Below are 20,911 nucleotides of genomic sequence, written 5' to 3'. Positions count from 1 at the left end.
AGAGGCTGGCGGCGGGAAGAAGGGGGCAAGGAACCCGACCCGGAGCCCCCCGAGGGGGACGGAGTGGGAGGCCTGAGGCCCATGACCGGGGCTGGCAATCAGCCGAGGGGCATGGCTGAGAGGGTCAGTGAAACCCCAAAAATAAAGGACACAGCTCCACAGAAGACAGGTCCTTGGTGCCCACCCCCCCAGGAGGAGGCTAGCTGCGGGGGGAAGCTGGGCTAAGGTCATTGCCCATAGGCAAGCTTTCCCCTTCCCTCGGCTGGGTCCATCGCCCGCCTGCCCCCCTCCTGCTGGAAGCCCGGTCGGTCAGGAGGGCCTGGGCTGCCTCCCATGACCCCCTCCCTGGGCTGGAGGGGGAAGTCTTGGGAGAGACCCGAGAGGAGTGGCCAGGGGAGAATCCTGGGGACAGAAAATTCCAGGAAGGGCCAGGTAGGGGGAGGGGAGGAGGGGCTGGTTCCACGTGCACTGCAGTGGCAGGGCCTCAGAGGGGAAGGAGGGAGAGGGAAGAGAAGAATGCCAGGGAGTGGGGGAAAGGGGCAGTGGGGGCTGGGGGACTCCCAAGTGAGGGTAGGGAGACGAGGAGAGGAGGTGACTGCAGATGAAGCTTGGGACTGCCAAGAGTCTGAGAGAGGTGGCAGCTCGGAGGAGGGAGGCTGGGGCTCTGCTAGCAGGGAATTTAGGGGGGCGAGGGGCTAGAGGAGAATGAAAGTGGGGGATGCCAAGCTCCGGCTCCAGTTCCAGAATGGCTGCTCAGGCCTGGGCTCCCCCCTCAGCCCCAGTCACCACTGCAGCCAATGGGGGGGCAGGTACTGCATCAGGGGCGGGGCTACCATCTCCACAGCAACAAGAAGCTACAGGCTGGAGGGGGTTGGACCGGAAGAGCGGCCAGTTAACCCTCTAGATTCCAAAGCAAGGGTGGGCCACAGCTACATTTTCACTGTCAGCTTCCAGAATTGCAAACTGTCCTGGAGCCAGCCCCCAAGTTCCCTTTGCCTCTAAAACCCACGCGTTAGGAGATCTGCACACAGAAATGTGGGTCCTATGATACAGGAGCCCTTGGGAATACATGTGTACAGCACAGAAACACTCTGAGCTGTGGAGGTACATGTATACGAGAGCCACAGTGCAAAACTACACAGGGATCTCGGTGCTTAGAAGGTGCAGAGACAACTGTGAGCAGGGGGTGCCGCTGACCCGCAATCAGATGCTCAGGCCCGCACAGCCCACTGGTGCATGCTTAGACATGTGTGAGCACCACAGGGAGGACATGCTTGGACCGACACTCACATGAGAGCTGCTGGTGTGGGCGTGTGGCTCGAGTCCCTTGGGCAATCGTGTAGGCAGCACATTACAGAAATGGACATTTAACCCTGAGACGCACACACGACCGTGAGTACACCGGGATTCCGACCACGTCAAGGTACCCCCGAACCCCACAAGCACGAACATCGTTCATTCACATGAAAAGAGCAACTCATCTCAGGACAATTCCTCTCGCCCAGCCCTTCCCTGACCCCAACACAGGCTTCCGAGACGGCTACCAGGATAAAGAAAAAGCAAGGAGCAGATGTGTCCATTATCCTTCCGTCACACACTCAACAATGCTCCTAAGGGCTCCGGATACCTCTGTCCTAGTCTCTGTTTCTCAGGTATAGCTGCCTCCCTCTCATTCCAGGGAGCCTCGCTCAGCCATGGTTTTCAGATGCAGGCTCCTCTAACAAAGGCATAAAGTCTAACTTTAAATCCACTCAAATTTTGCTTTGGAACTAAAGAATTAACAGAAGGAGAACTAATGTGCTAATTGGTTCACTTGGTTCTTGGAAGTAATATAACCTTACACATATCACCAGAAACGAAGGTCCAGGAGCTCACACATAAGTCACAGGTACGGAGCTGGCCGCATACACAGGGGCTTACAAAAACTCACTGTCACAAGGCTAAGAACAGCAGAAACACACAGGAAAAGGGGAAGAGTGACAGGAACTTGGGACATCCTGTTATTAATGCCGCATGCAGTGACATGTACAGAAAGCACAGCACACACCCCTGTACACACACACAGCAAACCTGATCCTCGTATTGTGATTACTGGGCCCCCATGACCCATTCTAGCACGACGTATACACGCATGCACACACATAACAGCCACCTACACAGGCCTGTAACCCAGGCATTGTGCATACACCCACACATGTGTACACCCTGTATCCACACACAATTGCTCTCACATGCACACAGCAAGAGCTTGAACTCCCACCTCTTCAGTCCCTGGAATCTTGCCATCTCCCCGCCTTGCACTCCCCCCTAACCCAGGAACCCTGCCTGTGGCCTTTCTTCCTTATCACACCCAGCTGGCAGCTCACACGGGGAGCCAGGGGAGGGAGGTTGGCAGAACAAGGTGAGGAACAGAGTTGGACAGAGAGCAGAGAAATGGGGTGCAAAACTCTACACCGGGACAGGAACCTCTAATGACGGTCCCTGCGTGACAGGCCTCGCTGAGCCAGCCTCTGAGCCCGAGTGGCCTCCCTGATCCCACAGGGCCCACATGAACCGGGGCCATCTTCCCTCTCCTGCCTTCCTCTCTCACAGACCCCTTTACCGCAAGGCCTGACTCCTCCTCCCCATCCCCCAGGCCCCTTCTCCCAAGTCTCCATCCTAAGCTCTCTTACCCTCTCTTCTCTCTTCCAAATCTGCTTGTCTCTCCAGCTACTCTTTCGCCCTGGCTCTCTTTCCTCCCCTTCAAGCTTCTCTCATCCCTCCTCTCCCTCTTTCTCACCACTTTTCCTCTTTCCTCCACTTTCAGCTTCCCTTTTCAGCCTCTCTGCCCCCACTCCCTGACAAGTAGGGGTTCATACCTGCCTAGTCCAAAGGTGTTCCATATACAGTAGGGTTCTAAGGAGCACACACACACTTACTCCCTCCCCCACTTGCACACCACCCACATCCAGACACACCCTGGACACCCATGCGGGGACTGACACGGATACCCAGATCAATGACGGAACACACATGCAAAGACACACACCTGCCAGCAGGGACACAGAAATCCTGCTCATGCAGCCACACATCCCCACACACTGGAGAAAGACTACAAGTGAGCCCCAGCCAGGGACATGCATGCCCAGGGTCAGAGGTGACATGGACCAGGATGGCCACGGACTGCCCCACAAGCCAGTGGCCAGCCCAGCAGCTCCCTAGCCAGGAACGCGGCAGAGGCAGAATAAGACAGGACAGCTTGACAGGTCTGCACCTGGCTGGATGCACATGTGTGCAGGAGTACCTAGGCCCCCGTGTGCACATGGCACCGACACACAGGGGACACGGGTATGAGCACGAACACCAACGTGGACACACAGGCTGCCGCCTCCACAGAGGAGCTCCAAGACCACCCCACACCGGCCGCCCCCGCGCGCATGAGGCTCTGTTCCCCCACGAGGCCACGACCGGTCCCCGACACTCCCCGCACCCCGCGGACCTCCGCTGCCCCCTCTCCAGTTACCATAACTCCCCCCACTCGGAAGATGCAGCGAGAACATGCAGAGGGAGCAGCTGCCGCCGCCGCCGCCGCGGCCTCCCCACCCCCTCCCCGAGCCCACGCACACGCGCGCCCCCGCCCCACGCGCCCCCCACGCGCGCTCCTCTTCGGCGCGGTCCCGCCCTTACCTTGCACCGCCCCTGGGGGGTCCCCGGTGAGGGAGGGGCTCCGCCCCGGCGCGGGGGAGGGGCGGGGTGCGGCGGGACGGGGGGCGGTGCGGCCCGGCTCGCACCGCCCGAAACGGTGGGGGCGGCGGCGGGGCCCGGGACGGCCCGGACGGCCGCGCGGTGACGGCCGCGGGAACGGCTCCTTCCGCCGCCGCTCCCGCCGCTGCCGCCGTTGCCCGGGCCCCGCCGCCGTTGCTAGGCGACCGCTGCTGCCGTGGCCGCCTCTGTCACGAGCCCCGTCGCCCGGAGACAGCGCGAGAGAGACGGGGGGAGGGGGACGAGGGGACCCCCTAAGCCAGCCGGGCCTCCCAACATCTCCCTCCGGAGCACAACCCCTACCCCAAACCGCGGAGAGACGAGGGGCTGCGGCTCCACCCGGCAGAGGGGAGCCCTGGATTCCAATGCCCTCAGGGGTCGGGTCCCTTCCGAGGCTCGAACACCCACGGCCCCAGCACACCGTCGCGCGCCCTATGTCCCCTGCACACCTCCATGCCCTCTACACGGTCCACATCTCCCGGAAAACCCAGACGTTCACCAGTCATCAACGCTTTCACCAAACCCTCCCCGATATGTAGACCTCTGGACCCCCTCCCAACCCTACGGAACCTCCGGCTCAACAACCTCCACATACCAGCCCCGGCTGCACACACACACGGCTGCCTGCACACAGGAGACACGCGGGAGGCCCACAGCAGAGACCCCAGACCCCGAGGACTCCGGGTGAAGAGACAGATGAGGAATAAGTGGGCAGAGACACCAACCACCGGACATAGGAAAAACATACCCCACAGCATGTGACCACGCTGGCCTGGACACACAGGTGCTCACACGTGCACAACACACAAACCTTTCCCAGACATGGACACGACACAGATGTAACAGACACCACACACATTCTCTGTACACACGCCACCACCACCACCTGGCTTTGCCTCACATGGATGTGCTACCCCCACACACCCATGGTCAGAGGTTTCCATGGCAATGACACATCCCTGGCCATCCAACCTTCCAGGGTCCCAGAGCTGACCCCCAAGGGCCTTCTGGGCCTATCAGGAGGGCTGAAGGGAGCCAAGAGATAGAGATAGGCCACTGGCTCTCTCTAAGGAAGAGGAACTGGAAGCCTGGATGCTGAGGGGAGGGGAGCTGGTGGAAGAAAGGAGTCACCTAGGGTTGGGGGGTGGGGAGGACATGGAGGACCTGCATCCCTGGTCCCGGAGGGGAAAGGTAGTGGTAGGGGCAGTGACAAGGGGGTTCCGGGGCTGAGGGTGTCTCTCTGCACCTTGGCTGCAAATCTCTGTTCTCTGCCTTCATCTCCCCTCACTGTTCCCATGGAAACCTTTTAAGCTAACTTCTCAGGAAGACAAAAATCTTTTTTTAAATGACTAAAGAGGGAGGTGGAGGGGGGGCAGAAAGAGAGAGGGAGGGGAAGAGACAGATGGAGAGAGAGAGAGTTGAAGAGACAGACTGAGCAGAGAGCTCTGCAGACAGACAGACAGGAGATGAGATGGGGGTCTGATGGAGTTAAGGGGTACAGAAAATAAGAGAAATCGGGAGGAAAGAGAAAGGGGGTGATAGAATTGCAGAAAATAGAAGCAGTTGATGAGAAGAGGAAGAGGGGGCAAGAAAAGAGGGAGGGCCCTCGGGCCAGAAGGTCTGGAAGGAGAATCGGGAGCTGGGGGGGCGGGGGGGAGGGCGGGAACTGGGTTATTCTCTCCAAGATCCCAGACCAAGCCCTGGGAGGGGCTGGGGCGGGCTCACTCGAACAGGAAGCTGAAGATCTAAGGAGACTATTTTTACAAGCACCAGGGAAAGTCATGCTTCGCGGTTGGAGAGGAAAGGGGAGCGAAACTGAGTGAGGACTGTGACCGCAGCCCGTCCCGCTCGCGAGCCGAGGAGGGCGCCTTTCCCGCGCAGGCTCCTGCTCGCGGGGCGCCCGCCCGTGCCGCGGCCGCCCAGCCCCGGCTGCTCCCTCAGCCCCGGCTTCCTCCGCCCAGCGCCCGGTCTGCCTTCAGCTCTCTCCCCGCGACTGTCCGGGGCGCCAGGGCTGCTCGGCCGCCGTACCATGCTCGCCGTGGGGCCGCCCCTCCACCGGCACGGAGACTGTGCGTCTCAGCAGTTTGTTGCGGCTGGAGTCGCTCCTCCGGTCCCGGATCAGAAGGGGGTGTATCTAGGGGATGCGGGTGTGTCAGAGCTCACGGGCGCCGCCGTCCCCCCTCCTCCCCCACCAAGCAGGCTGCACCTCCCCTGCCTTCCGGGAGCTCGCCTGCTGCCCCTGCCCCACGGCACTAAGTGTCTAGGTGAGCCAACTTCCTGGCCCTTCTCTCCCAAGTCTCTCTCTCTCTCTCTCTCATGTCCCACTCTCCTCTCTTCTCCCTCCATTTCTTTTGAAACATCCTCCAGGGAATCCTCCCAAACCCCACTCAGCTCTCCGGAGTTCGCTGCTTCCTGCACTTTCCCCTTGACCTTCAGGTCCTCCATTCTCCCTGCTGTCCTCCCAACCTCCCACCTCCCGCACGCCCTTCCCTCCCTCCCTGCCAGTCACGGGGGGGGGGGGGGGGGGGTCAGAAGCTGCATTTATAATCAGGATCCACAGCTTGTCTCCCTCCCACGCCCGCCCGGCTTGTGGCCAGACTGGGACCCAACCTCCCCACACCCCGGAAGGCCTGGTCACCTCCCCACACCTTTCATCTTCTATCATGACCCCCAACTCAACCTCTCACTTCCCTTTCTTCTCTCTGAACCTCACCCCCACTTCCCCCTTGCCACCTCCTTCCCAAACCACCCCTCTCCAACCCTCCCATCTCCTCCGCCCCTACAAGAACCTCCTCACCCACTGGTCCCCAGCCCCAGTTCCATAACCCAACCCCTGTGGCCCTACAGTGTTCATTTTCTAAATTCTGTCTGCCCTGGCACGCTTCCTACTGGATTCTGGCCACTCCTGTTGCCCTCAACTTGCTGGCCACCAGTCCCCGAAGTCCCCTCAACCTGTCCCCACCTCTCATTCCTTCATTACCCCATTCATTTCTTCCCTCTTCATCCTCACACCTCACAATAGTCCCCACTCTTATTGGTTCTGGTTCCTCCGATTCATCCTGCGGACCCCAAACCCTGGGTCAATGCCTAAAACCGACAACCCAAACCACCTCTCCCTTTACAGTCACCATCTTCCCCCAGTCGATACCTCGACTTTACTCCATGGCCTGAAAGCCTTCTACCCAGCCATCTCTCCACACTCTCACTTGCCCCACAGACCCCTCGAAACCCTGGTTAACTTCAACTCCAGTTCTAAACACAACCTCCCCAACAGCTTTTGGGGCACATCTCTCACCACCTCTCTGGTCTGGTGAGCTACCTTATCACTCTTTAAAGATGGTCCTCCAAATCACTCCATTCCCTGACTCATACATCTGGGCATCTACCCTTCATATTCGCACCCCCTATTTCTTCTGACGGACCCTCCACTGTGACCCCAGCTCCCAAATCTGAACCCACACTCTCCTGGCTCTCTAATCACCCTGCATGCCTACTGCCGCCCACAGGAACCCTCTGTTCATGTCATGTCTTTCACTCTGGCTAGTCCCTGCCCCTATCTCACTCTTACTGTTTTAGGCAACTCCCTCATCTCCAGGCATCCCCTCCCTTACGTTCCTTCCTGATGTCCCTGCCAAAAGCCCTCTCGGTGCCTCTCTAAATTCTGATCTCAGGTGCCTTCCCAGTCTCCCCACCGAGATCCACTGACCTTTGTCATCTCTCCCAGGACCCTCCAGCCTCTCCCAGTTTCCCAAAGACCCCACTCACCCCTGCCTTTTCTCCGAGTCCCCCAAGCCCCCCTCCCCGCACCCTGCACCATGATGGGAAAAGGACAGGGAGGCAGTGAGTCTTGCTCAGTGTGGGAAGAGGAAGGGTTCCGAGAATCACTGTGGAGCTGATCCCGCCAAAGCAATCCCCCTTCCTTCACCCTTCAGTTTCTCTTTCCCACCCTAACCTATCCCACAATATGGGCAGGTGAAAACAGGAGGCACCCCCAAATCTTCAGAACCTCATCTCCTCTTCAACACTGCACATGGCCCTCAAAGACCCCCAAGCCAAGGTGTGAGAATGCTTGCCCCTTTTCACATCCCAACCCAAGTCTCAATGGCCAACCTCCTTCCACCGCTTGCCGATGTCACTCTTGTCAGTCTTCTCTGTGTCTCTCACCCTTTCACTAATGAGGGTTCTCCCCATCTTTCTCTCTACATTCCCCATGGTACCCAGTGGTCCTTCCGACCTTCCCACCCTGCTCACCTCGTCCTCATCCAGCATGAGAAGCTGGTTCCCAGAGATGATGCAGAACCGAGGGTTCCAACCAGGACGATCATATGGGGAATGAACGTATTGGGTTCGGTGCATAGGGGGTCCCCGTACATCTGGGGGACAGAGACACACAGAAACAGTAAGGGAGGCTCTAAGTATTTGGGAGACAGAGGCCTACAGTGGGTAATAAGAGAGTCCACCAAGTGGGAGAAGGGGACCACACCTGCCTTGAGATCACAGATGGGGGTGAGGCCCCTGGTAACGTTAAGAGAGCGGAAGATAAGCCTCTATATCTGGGGGGAAAGAGGAACGGGAATCAGCACAGGGCTCTGTCGACGTGGAGAAAGAAATTGGAAGGGTGGCTCGACGAGGGGAATTATAGCATGACAAAGGGTATACATTTGAAGGCAGAAAAGAGTGAAGGAACTCTCCATCCACTTCAAAAAAATAAAAAGGTGGAGGCAGCTGAACTGACTGAAGAAAAACACACAGGTTGGTGGCAGGTGCAACCAAGTAACCAAAGAAGACAAGAACTTGGAAGGTGGCACGACCTACCTGCAGGGGAGGAAGAGGAAAGCTGTGGAAGGAAGGAAGGGCTGGGGGTGTAGGAACATGTAGGTCATAAGATTCTGAGAACTAAGCATCTGGAAAAGGAAGAAAGTGAGAGAGCTTACCTGTTCAGATCAGAGACAGGAGCAGGCCTCCCCTCCTGCCTTTCCTCTAGCCTCTGCTCCCTCCTCTCCTAGCCCAACCCTGCTCAACATTTGGGGAGAGTTCTGGTTCTTTAAGAGGGTTTTGTCAGCATCTGGCTGTGAAGGGGCCGGGGAATGAGAATAGAAACTGAATTGATCTCTTCCCCCACTTCATGCTCAGAGATCAAAGATGTAACACCCTCCCCCCCCCCCCCCCGCCTCCCCACCTAGTCTCCAGGGACAGGATGGAAGCCAACCCCAAGGGTTAGGAACCTTCCCAAGGCACAGAGAGGAGTTTGAAGAAGAAAGAGCGGAAAGAACGAAGATCCAGGCCTGTGACATAGAGTGGGCTCCAAAGACTGGCCCTGGGGCTGGGGACAAAACTTCTCAGAACAGCAGACAAGGGTGCCCATGTCCTTCCCATGCTACCACCCCTGCAAACTGCCTCTTCTTTAACCCCCAGCTGCACACCATCACGGGGTGCAGGGGACAGGCCCAACGGAAGGAAGAGGAAAATCAAATTGGCAATATCAAAACAATAGAAAATGGGCTTAAGGTATCAAAGTGTGAGAGAGTTTAGAGGGAGAAACATCAAATTGTCACCTTGCAGGGTGCTTACTCATGGAGCTATTGCAGGAAAAGATCTGATCTTTGAGCTTCATTCCAACTGGATACCCTGAATAGAGAGCTTTGGAAAATCTAGCCCCTTTCTGTCTACAAATGTGGTCTTCAAATCTACCCAATCTGCAGATCAAAGGCGGGGATGAATCCCCAGAACGGAGATGCCTAGAAACCCCAACACTTTGAAACTCTCACTTATCTCGCTGCCATCTCAGAGACTCTGTAAGCAATCCTCTCTAGATCCAGAGGTCAGCAAGGCTGGGAGACTGCAGACACTGCAGGCAGCGCGCCCACTGCACTGACTCTGAGGACCCCCAGAGGAGGATCTGTGGCTACACACAGTCATTATGGGAGGGACTGGTTCAGGCTGCAGCCACGGGGAGGCAGGTTAGACTTCAGGGGGCACCTTCCTGGGGGCAGGGAAGGACACAGGGAACTTAGTTCAGAAGCAACTCTGGACACACACACACACACACACACACACTGTCTGGACTTAAGTGAGGATGAGTCTGGGAGGCAGAAGCAAGAGGAACACAGCTGAGAACGGGGAAAGGCATACTAGGACGAGAAATCCCACAGGGCTCAGATGGGGGTCGCTTGTGGGCCCTGTTCCAACCATCAAAACCTGTCTTTGCACCCCAAATCTCCAACACCCCAAAAAGTAGAGGAGACAAGAAAAGAATGGATGATAAGAGGTGAAGGGAATTTGGGGAGGCACAGGCTTGTGGTGACAAGATGGGGAACAGAGTAGGCAATAGAGGATGGGCTGGAGGATGTAGGAGAAGAGGGGGTAGAAATGATGGCAAATCCCTGCAAGAAAATATATCAGAAGGGACCAGCTGGACCTGGGGCAGGAGAAATGATGTGAACCTAATAGAAGTACTAGAACACGGGGGTCAAGAAGGAGGGGGTGAAAAGGTGGGAGAGAGAGAGAGCGAGAGGACATCAGAGCAGGGACTGATAAAGGGGAAGGACAGAAGGGGGACCCATATAAGGAACGGACACCATATGGGGGGAAAGATATAGGTGATGGACACCAGAGGAGGGAGGGGGAACTGGAAATAAGGATTGGAGATGGGGGAGGGGAGTAAGAGTGGTGGAGTGAATGAAGCAGATAAGACCCCAGGGGTCACACTGTCCTGGTCAAGGGCCTGAAAGAGGTTCGGGCAGTGTGACCTGCCCCTACTCCCATCACTCAGTCTCACCGGCATTCCCCCTCCCCCTCCACAAACACACACACATTTGGCCCTCCCCCTGCCCTGGTCTCTCCTCCCCCAACCCATTCCCTCTCCTCTCTTCCCTCCATCTGGACCCTCTATTCCTCCCCCCACACACCCTGCCTCCCTCTCTCTCCATCTGGCCCCTGCTTCTCTTCCTCCATCCTCCTCTCTTTTCCCATCCCATCCCATTCTCTGACCCCCCCACCCCCCACCATATTCTGAACCCCATCTTCTTGGCTCCTCTTTGCAACCCTATGTTTTCATTTCTCCCTCCCAGCCCCTCTCCCGACTCTGCCCTTCTATTTCCTTGATATTTTCCTCATCTCTTAGCTTCAAAATTATTTCTGCAGCTCTTCCTCCAACCCTATCCCATCTTCCCACCCTTTCTTGCGATCTCTTCTTTCCCCTTCATTTTCACCTCAGCCCTCTTTAAGGCCTGTCTCCTGGCCCCTCCGGTCCCTATCTCCCCTGTCCCCTGGCCTTCAATCCCTCCTTCCTCACTGCTCCTGTCCTGTCTTCCTAGTCCTCCTGTCTCCCTCCATTTCAGCAGCTCCCCTCCTTGGCCTCGGCTCTGCCCCCTCCTCCGCCCTGCCCCTGCCCCTCCCCCCTTTACCCCTCCTAACTGGCCCTCCCCCTCCCCTCCCTGGCCCTCCCCTTCCCCTCGCCACCGTACCTCTGAAGGGGGCATAGGACATCGCGGGGATGCTCCCCCGATGGATGGAGGCGCGAGACCTGCTCATCAGGCCTGGGAGGGAGGGGGCGGGGGACGGGGGAGAAAGAGAAGAGAGAAAGAGGGGGAGAGAGAGGGGGAGAAGGAGGAGGAGGTGGAAGAGGAGGAGGAGAGAGGAGGAGAGAGGAGCGGAGAGGAGCAGAGAGGAGGAGAGAGGAGGAGGAGGAGGAGAATGGGAGCCAACGGCAGCAGCGGCAGCCGGGAGAGAGAGAGGGGGGCGGGGGAGTGAGCGAGAGAGGAGAGAGCAGGAGGAGGAGGAGAGAGAGAGATCTGCAGCCCCCACCCCGACCCAGTGGGAATCAGAGAGACAGAGACCCCTGACTCAGAAACACCAGAGAGAGGGAGAGCGAGCTGGAGAGAGAACAGTTTTAAAGCTGCAGATCCCAGACCTGAGAGCAAGAGACCCCAGACCCAGAGAAAGATACTTGTCACCAGGGAGGGGAGGCGCGGGGAGGTTAATCTGAGGCACAAATCCAAAATCTAGAGGAAAACAGACCTCAATCTCTGGAAAAGCAAAAACAACGCCCCCCCAAAACAGACCCCCCCCCCCTAGAGAAAGGGGTGAAAGGTCAAAAACTGAGCCACCGGTTTCAAAAAAAGTTCTCCAGAGCCACAGGAATCTTGGACGGTAGCCTCAGATGGTTATTCAGGGACCAAGCTCTGAGGCTGAGACCCAGATGCAGAGAGAGATGTCAGCCAGAGACCCCAGATACAGGAACTGCAGACCTCGGGCTTGGGGTGCGAGTGGGGGAGAAGGGGAGGAAGAGATTAGAGATGGGGAGCGAGGGAGGGAGGGAGGAAGACGCTTAGCTAGTGCAGAGATGCGGAACTCAGCGACCCCAAATTCATAAAGAAGAGTTAGAAAAGCCTTGGGGAGACAGTGATTACAGATCCAGGAAAACAAACCCCTAAAACAAAAACAGAAAGAAACCCCAATGCAAACACAGAAAAGGCCCCCAGAGCTCTGGAGGAGACCCGGCCCGAGAGGCAGGCCTGAGGGAACCCCGGAGGCAGCCGGGGAAATGCCGGTCGCCCACCCCTGGCCAGAGGCCCTAGACCTTGGGGGGAGGAGGAGCACTGGGTAGAGGGTGTGGAAGAGCCTTTCCCCTGCTTCGTCCTCCCACCACGCCCTCCTCTCATTGGCCCCTCTCCATTTTTGGGTCACAGGATGTGCCTGCGCCCCAGGGAGGTTATGTAGGGCAGGTCCTGGCTCCTAGGAGGACGGTTTAAGGGAAGGAGACCCAAGCTGACAGGTAGACCAGTCTGGAGAGGGAATAGGAAGGGGATAGGTACACAAGGACCATCGCTGCCTCTTGGTGTCCTCTCCATATCCCCAGCCTCAGCTCTACTTCTCCCGGATTTACCAGCCTGCCTCCAGCTTTGGGGAGGCGCCTGCTGCCCGATGTTCATCGCCCCATTTACAGGGTCTCCTTCTAAAAGACGTCTTTCCTCACCTCGCCATGGTCTAGCCGTGCCCGTGCCTGCCTAATCACTCCCCCTGCCCAGGGACACTGCTTCTCGGATTATCATTGTTCATTCCCAATCCCAGGCGAGTGCTAGTCCTAAACAAGAGGGCAGGGGGCGCTCTCTTCACCCTCCGAGGTTAAACCTTCTCAGATCCTCCCACCTCCGGGCCTCGGGGAGCGCGTAGGGTCTGTGGTGAGGTGCCCTCTAGGGACTAGGGATGACCCCCCCACTCTACAACTTGACGCATCGAGTCTGCGGGGTCTCCAGCCCCGCTTTCCTGGCGCCATCTCTTCCATCACGTGGCCTGCAGGGCTGGAACGCGATTGGCTTCCTCGCGTCCCTCATTGACAGACCGCCATCCGTGGGGACCTCCCCCGTCACGTGACAGTGGACGGCCGCCGAGGCTCTCCTCGGCTTGCCATTGGTCGGCTCCGGGAACGGGCGAGCCATTTCCGTACACGGCTGCAGATCCTTTGTGGATTGGTCAGCTCCCTTCGCTCCTCCCTCACCAGGAGGCGGGGCAAATTGGGCCATGCGAGGGCCGGATTGGCTGGCTCTGGAGGCGCAGCTCTTACGGTCACGTGGTGTACGTTGTGTTCTTATCACGTGGCTACCTCCCAGGTAAGTAGAGGCCCCTCTTCCTGGGTGTGGGGCCCTTTCTCGGCGTTACTGTGGCCTTTGATATCCAACCCTCCTCCGCCAGCTTAGGCTGCATGAGAGGGGTGCGGGCTCCCGCGGTCCTGCTCGGCGGAGGGGTGAGTGAGCGGCCCCGCCCCTCCCGGTTCGGAAGCCTGGACCACCCGCACCCGAACCCCAGAGGTTGGCCCCTGAGGAGGGGGTATAAACCGAGCCTTTGCCTGAATTTTTCACGTTTCTCTCTCAGCTTCAGGGACCTTTCCTTCGGGGTGCAGAAGAGGGAGGGCAGAGTCCGAGTGTCCCAACGAGGGGTTTCTGGGGTGCAGTTGCTGTGGTTTGTGGGGAGACACCGACTTCAGCGCCTGCTCCCAGGCCGCGCTGCTCCTGTCGCTCCTTTGGATGCCGGCGCTGCTGCCTGTGGCCTCCCGCCTCCTCTCGCTGCCCCGCGCCCTGACGGCCATGGCTTCAGGAAGCCCCCCGGCCCAGCCCTCGCCGGCCGCGGACTCCGGTTACGTTCCGGGCTCGGTCTCTGCAGCCTTCGTGACCTGCCCCAATGAGAAGGTCGCCAAGGAGATCGCCAGGTGGGGACCCGTGTGGGAAGAGGCAGACCAGAGGGAGTTGGGGCGCTGAAGAAGGTCCCTCCCGCCACTGCCCGCCTCTGGGCTTGGAGACCCTGGGCTGGCAGCGCAGAAGCCGGGTGGTGGGGCGCTCTGAAGGGGTCTCTTCGCCTCCAGGGCTGTGGTGGAGAAGCGCCTGGCAGCCTGCGTCAACCTCATCCCTCAGATTACATCCATGTGAGTCAGGATTGGGGTCACCCTAACGCGGCTAGGGGCTGACTGGCGGTCTTTTCGTTGGGGAAAACCTTTGCTCTCACAACTCTCCCTGACCTTTTCAGCTATGAGTGGAAAGGAAAGATTGAGGAGGACAGTGAGGTGCTGATGGTGAGAATCATTTCCCCACCCCTCGAAGCCTCAATTCTCTGACCTTTGACCCCTCTCCTTCATGAGATCCTGAGATCAGCCCCATGGGTGGATTCAACCACATTTGTCTTCACCCCTTAGATGATTAAAACCCCAAGTTCCTTGGTGCCAGCTTTGACAGATTTTGTTCGGTGAGAATTTTGAACTGGGGGGCAGGCCGTGGTCAGGGTGGGTAACGTGGGGTTGGGCTCCTTTGGGTAACTCTTGAATGACCCCACCCCTCTATTTCACAGCTCTGTGCACCCTTACGAAGTGGCTGAGGTGATCTCCTTGCCTGTGGAGCAGGGGAACTCCCCATACCTGCGCTGGGTGCACCAGGTTACAGAGGCAGCTTCTGACCCCAGCACAGTCCCACCATGACGAGCCCTGTTCCTGCCACCTTCCCTTCCATACTTCAGGGCCCTCTGACCTGGGCCCCTAATACCTCTGACCTGGGCCCCTAATAAATCCTGCCTTTGGTTCTTTCTGCCTTTGCCTTTTCTCATCACATATGAATTTGGTTGGGAAGATTAGCAGTGCTTCTAGTCCTGTGTTCTCATCTTTCAGAATGACTCAGCTACCAGATTTGTTTATCTTTATTTCAATAATACAGAGCCCAGTATCCTTTATCATCCTTCCCCTCCTCAGTCTCCATCCCCAGGGGTTAAATAATTTTTAAAAATATTTTAAAAGCTGTAACAAAATAACATCAAAGGAAATGGGAAGCAGGGTGGGGGAAAGCTCAGGACTCATGAAGGGAGTAGAGAAGAGAGCCTCTTCTCCCCGCCTCCCCTGGATTCCACCTGGGCAGTAGGAAAACTACCCCCTACCTCCCCAGGTACATCCCAGCTGTAGGTGAGGTCAGAGGTCAGGGTACGAAAGTGCCGATGTGTGTGTGGATGGGGAGGTGGGCAGAGGCAGGCTGTTCAGAAGATGCCCCCGCCTCCCCACTCCACCAGGTACTGCACAGAACCATCAGGCCGTACTCTCCGAGCCAGGACTCGGACAGGGTCCCCTCGGGACAGATAGCCAACCCCACCTCGTACTCCTCCCCCAGTCCCAGGAGACAAACTACGGCACAGGGGAGAAGAGAGTGCTGAGCGTCTAGGAAGACCTGGGGAGGGCGCTGGGACTGAGGAAGATGAGGCAATCATCGAGTGCGGGGCACTTTTAGGGATGTCTGTGGGGAAACCAATGTGAAGTTCCAGGGGTGACCTAGGGAGAGAAGGCAGTTGTGAGTCCAGTAAGACAGGTAAGGACTACCAGAAATGGAGCCCACAAGCAGATCAGAGGAATGAAGAAATGGTTGGAGATTGAGGACCTGAAGAACACAGAGACAACGAGGGGTGTCACAGGTAAAGGGGTAGAATCTCACCTGTCTGGGGGTTCGCCATCCCCAGAGGTCCCTGCAGTGCTGGCAGAGGGGTGGAAGGAAGCGAACATCCGGATGGGACTACTAGGGTTGGGGAGGGAGAAAAGTCAGGACCTGAAGCAAGAAAACAGGACATTCTCCCCCTGAATGAGCTTACCCCTGAGGAACCCCCATCCCCAGGATACTGGGGACCAGACATTGGTTCTAGAAGTCTCTCTGGGACAAAAAGTGGGTAGCCAAATGAGAGAATTCTGGGTGAGAAAGTCCAGAGGATGTGGACAATTAGAGAGGTTCTAGGGCAGCATATCTCTGGAGGGGGGAGCAGCACTGACCTGGGCAGGCAGCGGGCGTCTGTGGGCCGGAAGTTGTAGCCGCTGCTGCCCTGGTAACTCTGGTTAGGGCTGGGGGGCGGTGGAGATGCTGAGGCCTAGAAGTAGGAGCAGAGGACTGAGAGAGAACCCTGGGTTCCCCACACCAGCATGTGCCCCGTGGGGTTGCCTCTGCCTCTGTACCTGCAGTGCCCTCTGCAGAGGGGCCCGCTGCCTCTGCTCCTGGGGCTCTGGCTGAGTGCGCACTGCTGAGGGTGGCCCCAGCTCCTCCATCTTCCCCTTCTGCCTCCTCAGGGGCTCTGGCTCCGGCCTCCGGCGCTTCCCCAGGGGACGTGGAACCCCTCCCCCAGGGCCCTGCCCTGAAGGGAAGCTGTAAGAGGCCTCCTTATCCCCCCAGCCCCCTCCCGGACACCCCAAAGACCCCCACCTCCATCTATATTTACCCCCAGATTAATGCCCTGAGAACTTCCCCATCCCCCCTAGACCAGTGACCTGGTGGGGGCTCCATCTCCAGTAGGTGGCTCCACAGGAGGAGGGATCCGAGCATGGAGACCAAACAAGCATTTCCTCTTCTTAATCTCCCTTCCTGAAATGAAACTGGGGTGAGGAGAGACATGGTACAGGTCAGTGTTATGGAAAAGGGCCCTCTTCTGACCTTCCGCCCTGCTTTCCAGAGACGGTGTGCAGGTGGATCGCAGCACCGCCCTCCCCAGCTCCGTCTCCACATCACCTCTCGGCCTCCCTTCAGCTTACCGGTCCTTGTGGCTGTTGAGTGCAGAGAGCAGCTTGGAAGAACGTTCTCCCTTGGGAGTGTCCGAGAGCTGGGGAAGAATAGGGAAGGTGGGGTCAAGAAGCAGTGCTCCCTCCCCCTCTTCACATCTCCCTCTTCCCACACAACCTCCAAAGCTTCACCACCCCTTACCTCCCCAAGGAGCAAACTGTCCCAATTCTCAGAGGTGAAGGGGAGGATCTCACGGTCAAAATCAAAGTATTTTTTCTTACAGCAAACGCTGAGGTGATAGAGGACAAGATGGGCCACATCCACCCTGGAGAAGCATTGAGTTGTCAAGGTTGTGGAAGCATTACAACAGCCAGGGGAGTTCCGAGTGGGAGGTTGGGGCAGGTAGGGTGAGAGAGGAGTTACACTGAGGTCAAGCTCACCAGCGAAGCTGTAGCCTCCTGACCTTCTCAGGGCCCCCCCGACACACACAGCATTCAAACTCATAGAACCTGGATGTGGGCAAGAGAGAGAATACACCTGACACGGGAAAACTATACCGTGCTATGGAGGGCTCACAAAGCAAGGATGGGGACTAGTGATCAACACCTGAGAGGCTGTGAGGAGAATGGATCTGAGACAGGCAGGTGTGGGGGAACTGAGAGGGTGGGCAAATCAAGAGGGCTCTCTGGGCTCCCGGAGTCTGTCCTGGTCTCACCTGTCCCCGTAGAGGAGGGGCTTGCTCAGACACTGGGTGCAGGCCTCGTGGAACCACTGCAAGCAGCTCCGGCACTGCAGCATTTTCAGGTTCCACCTGAGGGGGCACATAGGACTAGTGACCTCCAGACACTCTCCCTCAACTGCCCCAAACCCTGCTCACCACGGACCGCCTCCGCTTCAGCACTCCGCTTCCCCTGTTCTCCTCCATTCCCCGGGAATTCCTGCACAACCACTGCATCACTTGTTCCTGAGCCCCTGCCCCTCATTACTCACTCCCCAGGACCACCACAGTAACAGTAGCTCTGCTGCCGGTTGCTCAGATGTCCAGCGTCCCAGTCCAGCCCCTTGAGTCCGTACGGCAGAGAGAGCTTCATACCCAGCATGGCCCGGGCGTAGGGGCCCTTCTTCAGTGCACCCCCCCTCTGCAGAGACAGAAGGGGCAGGCCACCTCAGCAGTGGGGCGAGAAAAGGCTTGGGAGAGGCCGTGGGTGGGCAGCTCCAATAGGAAGGTGCCTTTACCTTGGTGGCGATGGCAAAGATGCACTGGCGGCAGACCCAGGACGTGCCCTCTCCCTCTCCAGGGGCTGGGGCCCTTGGAACGTGGCAGTCCTGGTGATAAGCTGAATAATGACATTGAGGTAGAGCACTTACTGAATTGTAAACCTCCGTGTACGAGGCCTGGGAGAGGAAGAGTCTTATCTCATTTAATTCTCGGCCATCGTCCTGTTTCGGGGGGAGGGGGGTAACTACCCTTATTCTACAGGTGAGGGAACTGAGGCTCCTCGAGGGTGTGACTTGTTCAAAGCCATATGGTTAAGAGATTACTTGAGCCACCCTCTGCCTGCAAAGCTCACACATCCCCATCCCATGGCTGCCTCTCTGCGTTGGGAAGGGACTGAGGTTACAGGGTTGAAGAGACTGGCCAGACCAGTGGCCTGGGGGACAGGCCAGAACAGGGGGTATAAGGACCAGTGCTGGAGGGAAGGGACAGAGCAGCCGGGAATGCCCAGGGCGAGCTGGACCATCCAGGTGTCCTGTGCTCTCACCGTGGCGACACTTCTCACAGCTGACCAGCCGGTTCCCAGGGACCACAGCCTCTGAGCGACAGACACAGCAGAGGAGTTCCTCCCCAGGGAGGGCAGCTACGAGGGAACACAGTGTTGGGGCCTGTCCTTTAGGCAGGTTCCTGTCACCCATGGGATGCACACCCCCAGGCCTCTAGGGTCTCACCAGGGCTAATGTCTTTCCACAGAACCAGAAACTGGGAGTCATCCTCAAACTGCACCAGACACACCTCCCGAGCACTGTCCACCTGGAGTGGGTGAGTACACAGGTAAAAAGGGCATCAGAACTAGACGAGGAGACTGGGGGAAAGGTGACGGGTCAGAGGTCAAAGGTCTCACCTTCTTGATAGTTCCCAAGTACAGCAGCCCATCTGTCCATCTGGCCAGCACATCCTGACCCTCCCAAAGTCGAGGCCTGGGGCCTGAGGTGGGAGCAGAGGAAGCTGGGTCCCAAAGTGGGGGGGCACCGGAGCGGCTCAGCCGGGGGGGCTGTGCCATTGCATCCTGGGGGGGCCTGGCCAGAAGTAGAATGTGAGGAGGTTATGGAAGCTGAGGAACACTCCTGATTTTCTTTGCCTATTTTTCTGTCAAGGATTCAAGCAGCTGTGCCCCCTGTCTCCATGCCCCTGAGACAGCTGGGCGGGAAACCCCTCAGCACCCCTCCTCAGCTGGACTCCAGTCTCCCAACTATGGTGACCAGCCTCCCTCCCTAACCAGCCCACCCCACCTAGTGCTCCGGCCCCAGCTTCCAGGGCTCCCCTGGGCTTATATCCTGGTCTTGAGATTTTCACAGAAACGACGGCTGCAGAAGCAAAGGTCACCACTCCTGCAGTTTAGAGGTATAACTGGGGTTACCCAGAGATGTATGTTGGGAGCTTTTTTGGAGATGTTTTTCCGGAGTAGAAACAGCTGGCTCCCCGGGCCCGCGTGTCTCATTTAGAATCATCATCCGGGTACCAGGTTATGTCAGGTCACCCTCAAATTCGGGGATCCCTGCCCTCGGGTTAGATAACTTCCCTGAGCGCCCCGGGAGGGGGGCGTGTCCCAGTCCCGGTCTCCACTACCCAGGACCGCAAGTCCACCGCGGGCTGGAGTCGGCCCGGCCCGGCCGGACGCCAGGGTGGCCAGGTTCTCCCGCCCGCGCTCCGCGCGCCGACCCCCGGCTCCCCGCCGCCTCCCCCACCCCAGCGCTCCCGCCGCCTCCTCACCAGTGACAGCTGGGGCCGCCGGGAGCCGGGCAGAGGCGGACGCGGGAGACCCAGGCAACAGCCCCGCGCGGGGAGGGCCCGTCTGGGCGTCGGGGGGGCGTGCAGGCGGAGGCCGGGGGGTCCCCAGGCCCAGCCCCTGCGTCCCGGCGGCTCTGGGGCGTATGACGCAGCAGCCAAAGCAGCGGCAGGAGGAGGCGGCCGGGGAAGGAGGGGAGGAGAGGGAGGGCCGCGCCGGCTCAGGGGGAGGGCGGTGGGAGGGGAGGACCGGGGGAGGAGGAGCCCGGGGCGGGGGACGGGCACCACCTTGCCCCACCTCCCTCACCTCCGACAGGCCCGGAGGGCGCGGAGCCCGCGGCGGGCTGTGTGGGGTGCGGGCTGGCGGGCCTGCGGACCCGGCGGGAAAGGGAATCCCCGAAGCCCCTTCCTCCGACGGGAGACCCGCCCTGGGGGTAGGAGGGCCTCCCCGCTCCCGGCAGCCCGTCTCCGGACTGGTCCCCGTTCCATGCCACATCGGTTAACGGCCCCCCCAATCCCTGGTCGCCCCAAGTCCCGCCCCGCCTCCAGCCCGCGACCCCGCCCTCTACTCACCCTGCCCTTGGGCCCCACCACGCCCTCCTCCCTCCAGCGCCCGCCCTCCTCTCCCGCCTTTGCCCTAGCCCCGCCCTCCCGGTGCTACTCCGCCCCGCCCCGCGCTTCTGCGCACGCGCGACCCCTCCCGCGTGGCACCTGGGAGCCGAGTCCCTCCTCCCGGGGCGGCGGCGGCGTCAGTTGGCGCCAGGGGCTCGGCCGCCGGCGTGGGCCCCGCGCTCCCGGGTCAGAGCGCGACAGGAGGGCTAGTACCGGGGCGGTGACGCCGCGAGAGCCGGCCAATGGGCAGCGGGGCAGGGCCAGCCCTGGCCGTTCGAACGGGCGGACCGGGAAAGGGCGGGAGGAAAGAGCCAGCGGTTAGTGGGAGGGTGCGCCAGCCCGTCCTTGGGCCTCGGCTCCCACCCCTCAGGGAGGCCTGTGGATGGCCAGTGGGCGCACCTCCAGCTGTGGACAGCGGGGAGGGTATGGGAGCTGAAAGCCACCCAGAACCCAAGGTACGGCTTAAGGAGAAAAGAGGCGGCTCTCGCCCTGCAAAACGCACAGATGGTGGGTAGAGTGGACAGATCCACAGTTCCCATTTTTACAG

The 20,911-nt window shown here is 59.0% G+C and overlaps 3 protein-coding genes across 17 annotated transcripts in view; 1 reads left to right on the top strand and 2 right to left on the bottom strand.

Moving 5' to 3' along the window:
* The window catches only part of SYNGAP1 (synaptic Ras GTPase activating protein 1), a 29,983-nt gene extending 18,665 nt beyond the window's left edge, over positions 1 to 11,318 (bottom strand). For all 8 annotated transcript variants that reach the window (XR_004975263.1, XR_004975265.1, XR_004975264.1 and 5 more), the window contains exons 1-3: positions 11,208 to 11,318; positions 7,993 to 8,114; positions 5,770 to 5,875 (exon numbers count right to left, since the gene is read on the bottom strand). Coding sequence is in view for 5 of the 8 variants with exons in the window: in XM_036356390.1 (XP_036212283.1) it covers positions 5,770 to 5,875; positions 7,993 to 8,114; positions 11,208 to 11,274 (295 nt within the window). In the remaining 3 variants the exon portion in view is untranslated. The remainder of the gene's footprint in view (positions 1 to 5,769; positions 5,876 to 7,992; positions 8,115 to 11,207) is intronic.
* A 1,956-nt stretch (positions 11,319 to 13,274) lies between these two features.
* On the top strand, positions 13,275 to 14,815 carry CUTA (cutA divalent cation tolerance homolog). Of its 5 annotated transcripts, none has more exons than XM_036356560.1 (7): positions 13,275 to 13,352; positions 13,435 to 13,486; positions 13,740 to 13,948; positions 14,102 to 14,161; positions 14,263 to 14,308; positions 14,429 to 14,478; positions 14,581 to 14,815. In XM_036356560.1, exons 2-7 carry the CDS (start codon positions 13,445 to 13,447, stop codon positions 14,705 to 14,707), a joined length of 534 nt encoding a protein of 177 aa, XP_036212453.1. In that variant the 5' UTR covers positions 13,275 to 13,352; positions 13,435 to 13,444; the 3' UTR covers positions 14,708 to 14,815. The 5 variants fall into 5 exon arrangements, with proteins under 5 accessions (XP_036212453.1, XP_036212455.1, XP_036212454.1 ...); XM_036356562.1 differs by having other exon boundaries at positions 13,334 to 13,352; positions 13,615 to 13,948; XM_036356561.1 differs by having other exon boundaries at positions 13,348 to 13,486.
* A 91-nt stretch (positions 14,816 to 14,906) lies between these two features.
* PHF1 (PHD finger protein 1) lies at positions 14,907 to 19,961 on the bottom strand. Of its 4 annotated transcripts, XM_036356556.1 has the most exons (15): positions 19,738 to 19,960; positions 18,869 to 19,043; positions 18,696 to 18,777; positions 18,512 to 18,607; positions 17,985 to 18,085; positions 17,739 to 17,887; positions 17,464 to 17,559; positions 17,189 to 17,257; positions 16,950 to 17,073; positions 16,781 to 16,848; positions 16,520 to 16,624; positions 16,211 to 16,397; positions 16,031 to 16,125; positions 15,702 to 15,782; positions 14,907 to 15,541 (listed from the first exon to the last, which is right to left on the bottom strand). In XM_036356556.1, the coding sequence occupies exons 2-15, from the start codon at positions 19,025 to 19,027 to the stop codon at positions 15,253 to 15,255; spliced, it is 1,701 nt and encodes a 566-aa protein (XP_036212449.1). In that variant the 5' UTR covers positions 19,028 to 19,043; positions 19,738 to 19,960; the 3' UTR covers positions 14,907 to 15,252. The 4 variants fall into 4 exon arrangements, with proteins under 4 accessions (XP_036212449.1, XP_036212451.1, XP_036212450.1 ...); XM_036356558.1 differs by lacking the exon at positions 18,512 to 18,607 and having other exon boundaries at positions 19,738 to 19,961; XM_036356557.1 differs by lacking the exon at positions 17,464 to 17,559.
* Between the last annotated feature and the right edge of the window lie 950 nt (positions 19,962 to 20,911).

This window comes from Myotis myotis, unplaced genomic scaffold (assembly GCF_014108235.1).
Source record: "Myotis myotis isolate mMyoMyo1 unplaced genomic scaffold, mMyoMyo1.p scaffold_m19_p_26, whole genome shotgun sequence".
NCBI lineage: Eukaryota > Metazoa > Chordata > Mammalia > Chiroptera > Vespertilionidae > Myotis > Myotis myotis.
This window is presented reverse-complemented; position numbering and strand designations above follow the sequence as displayed.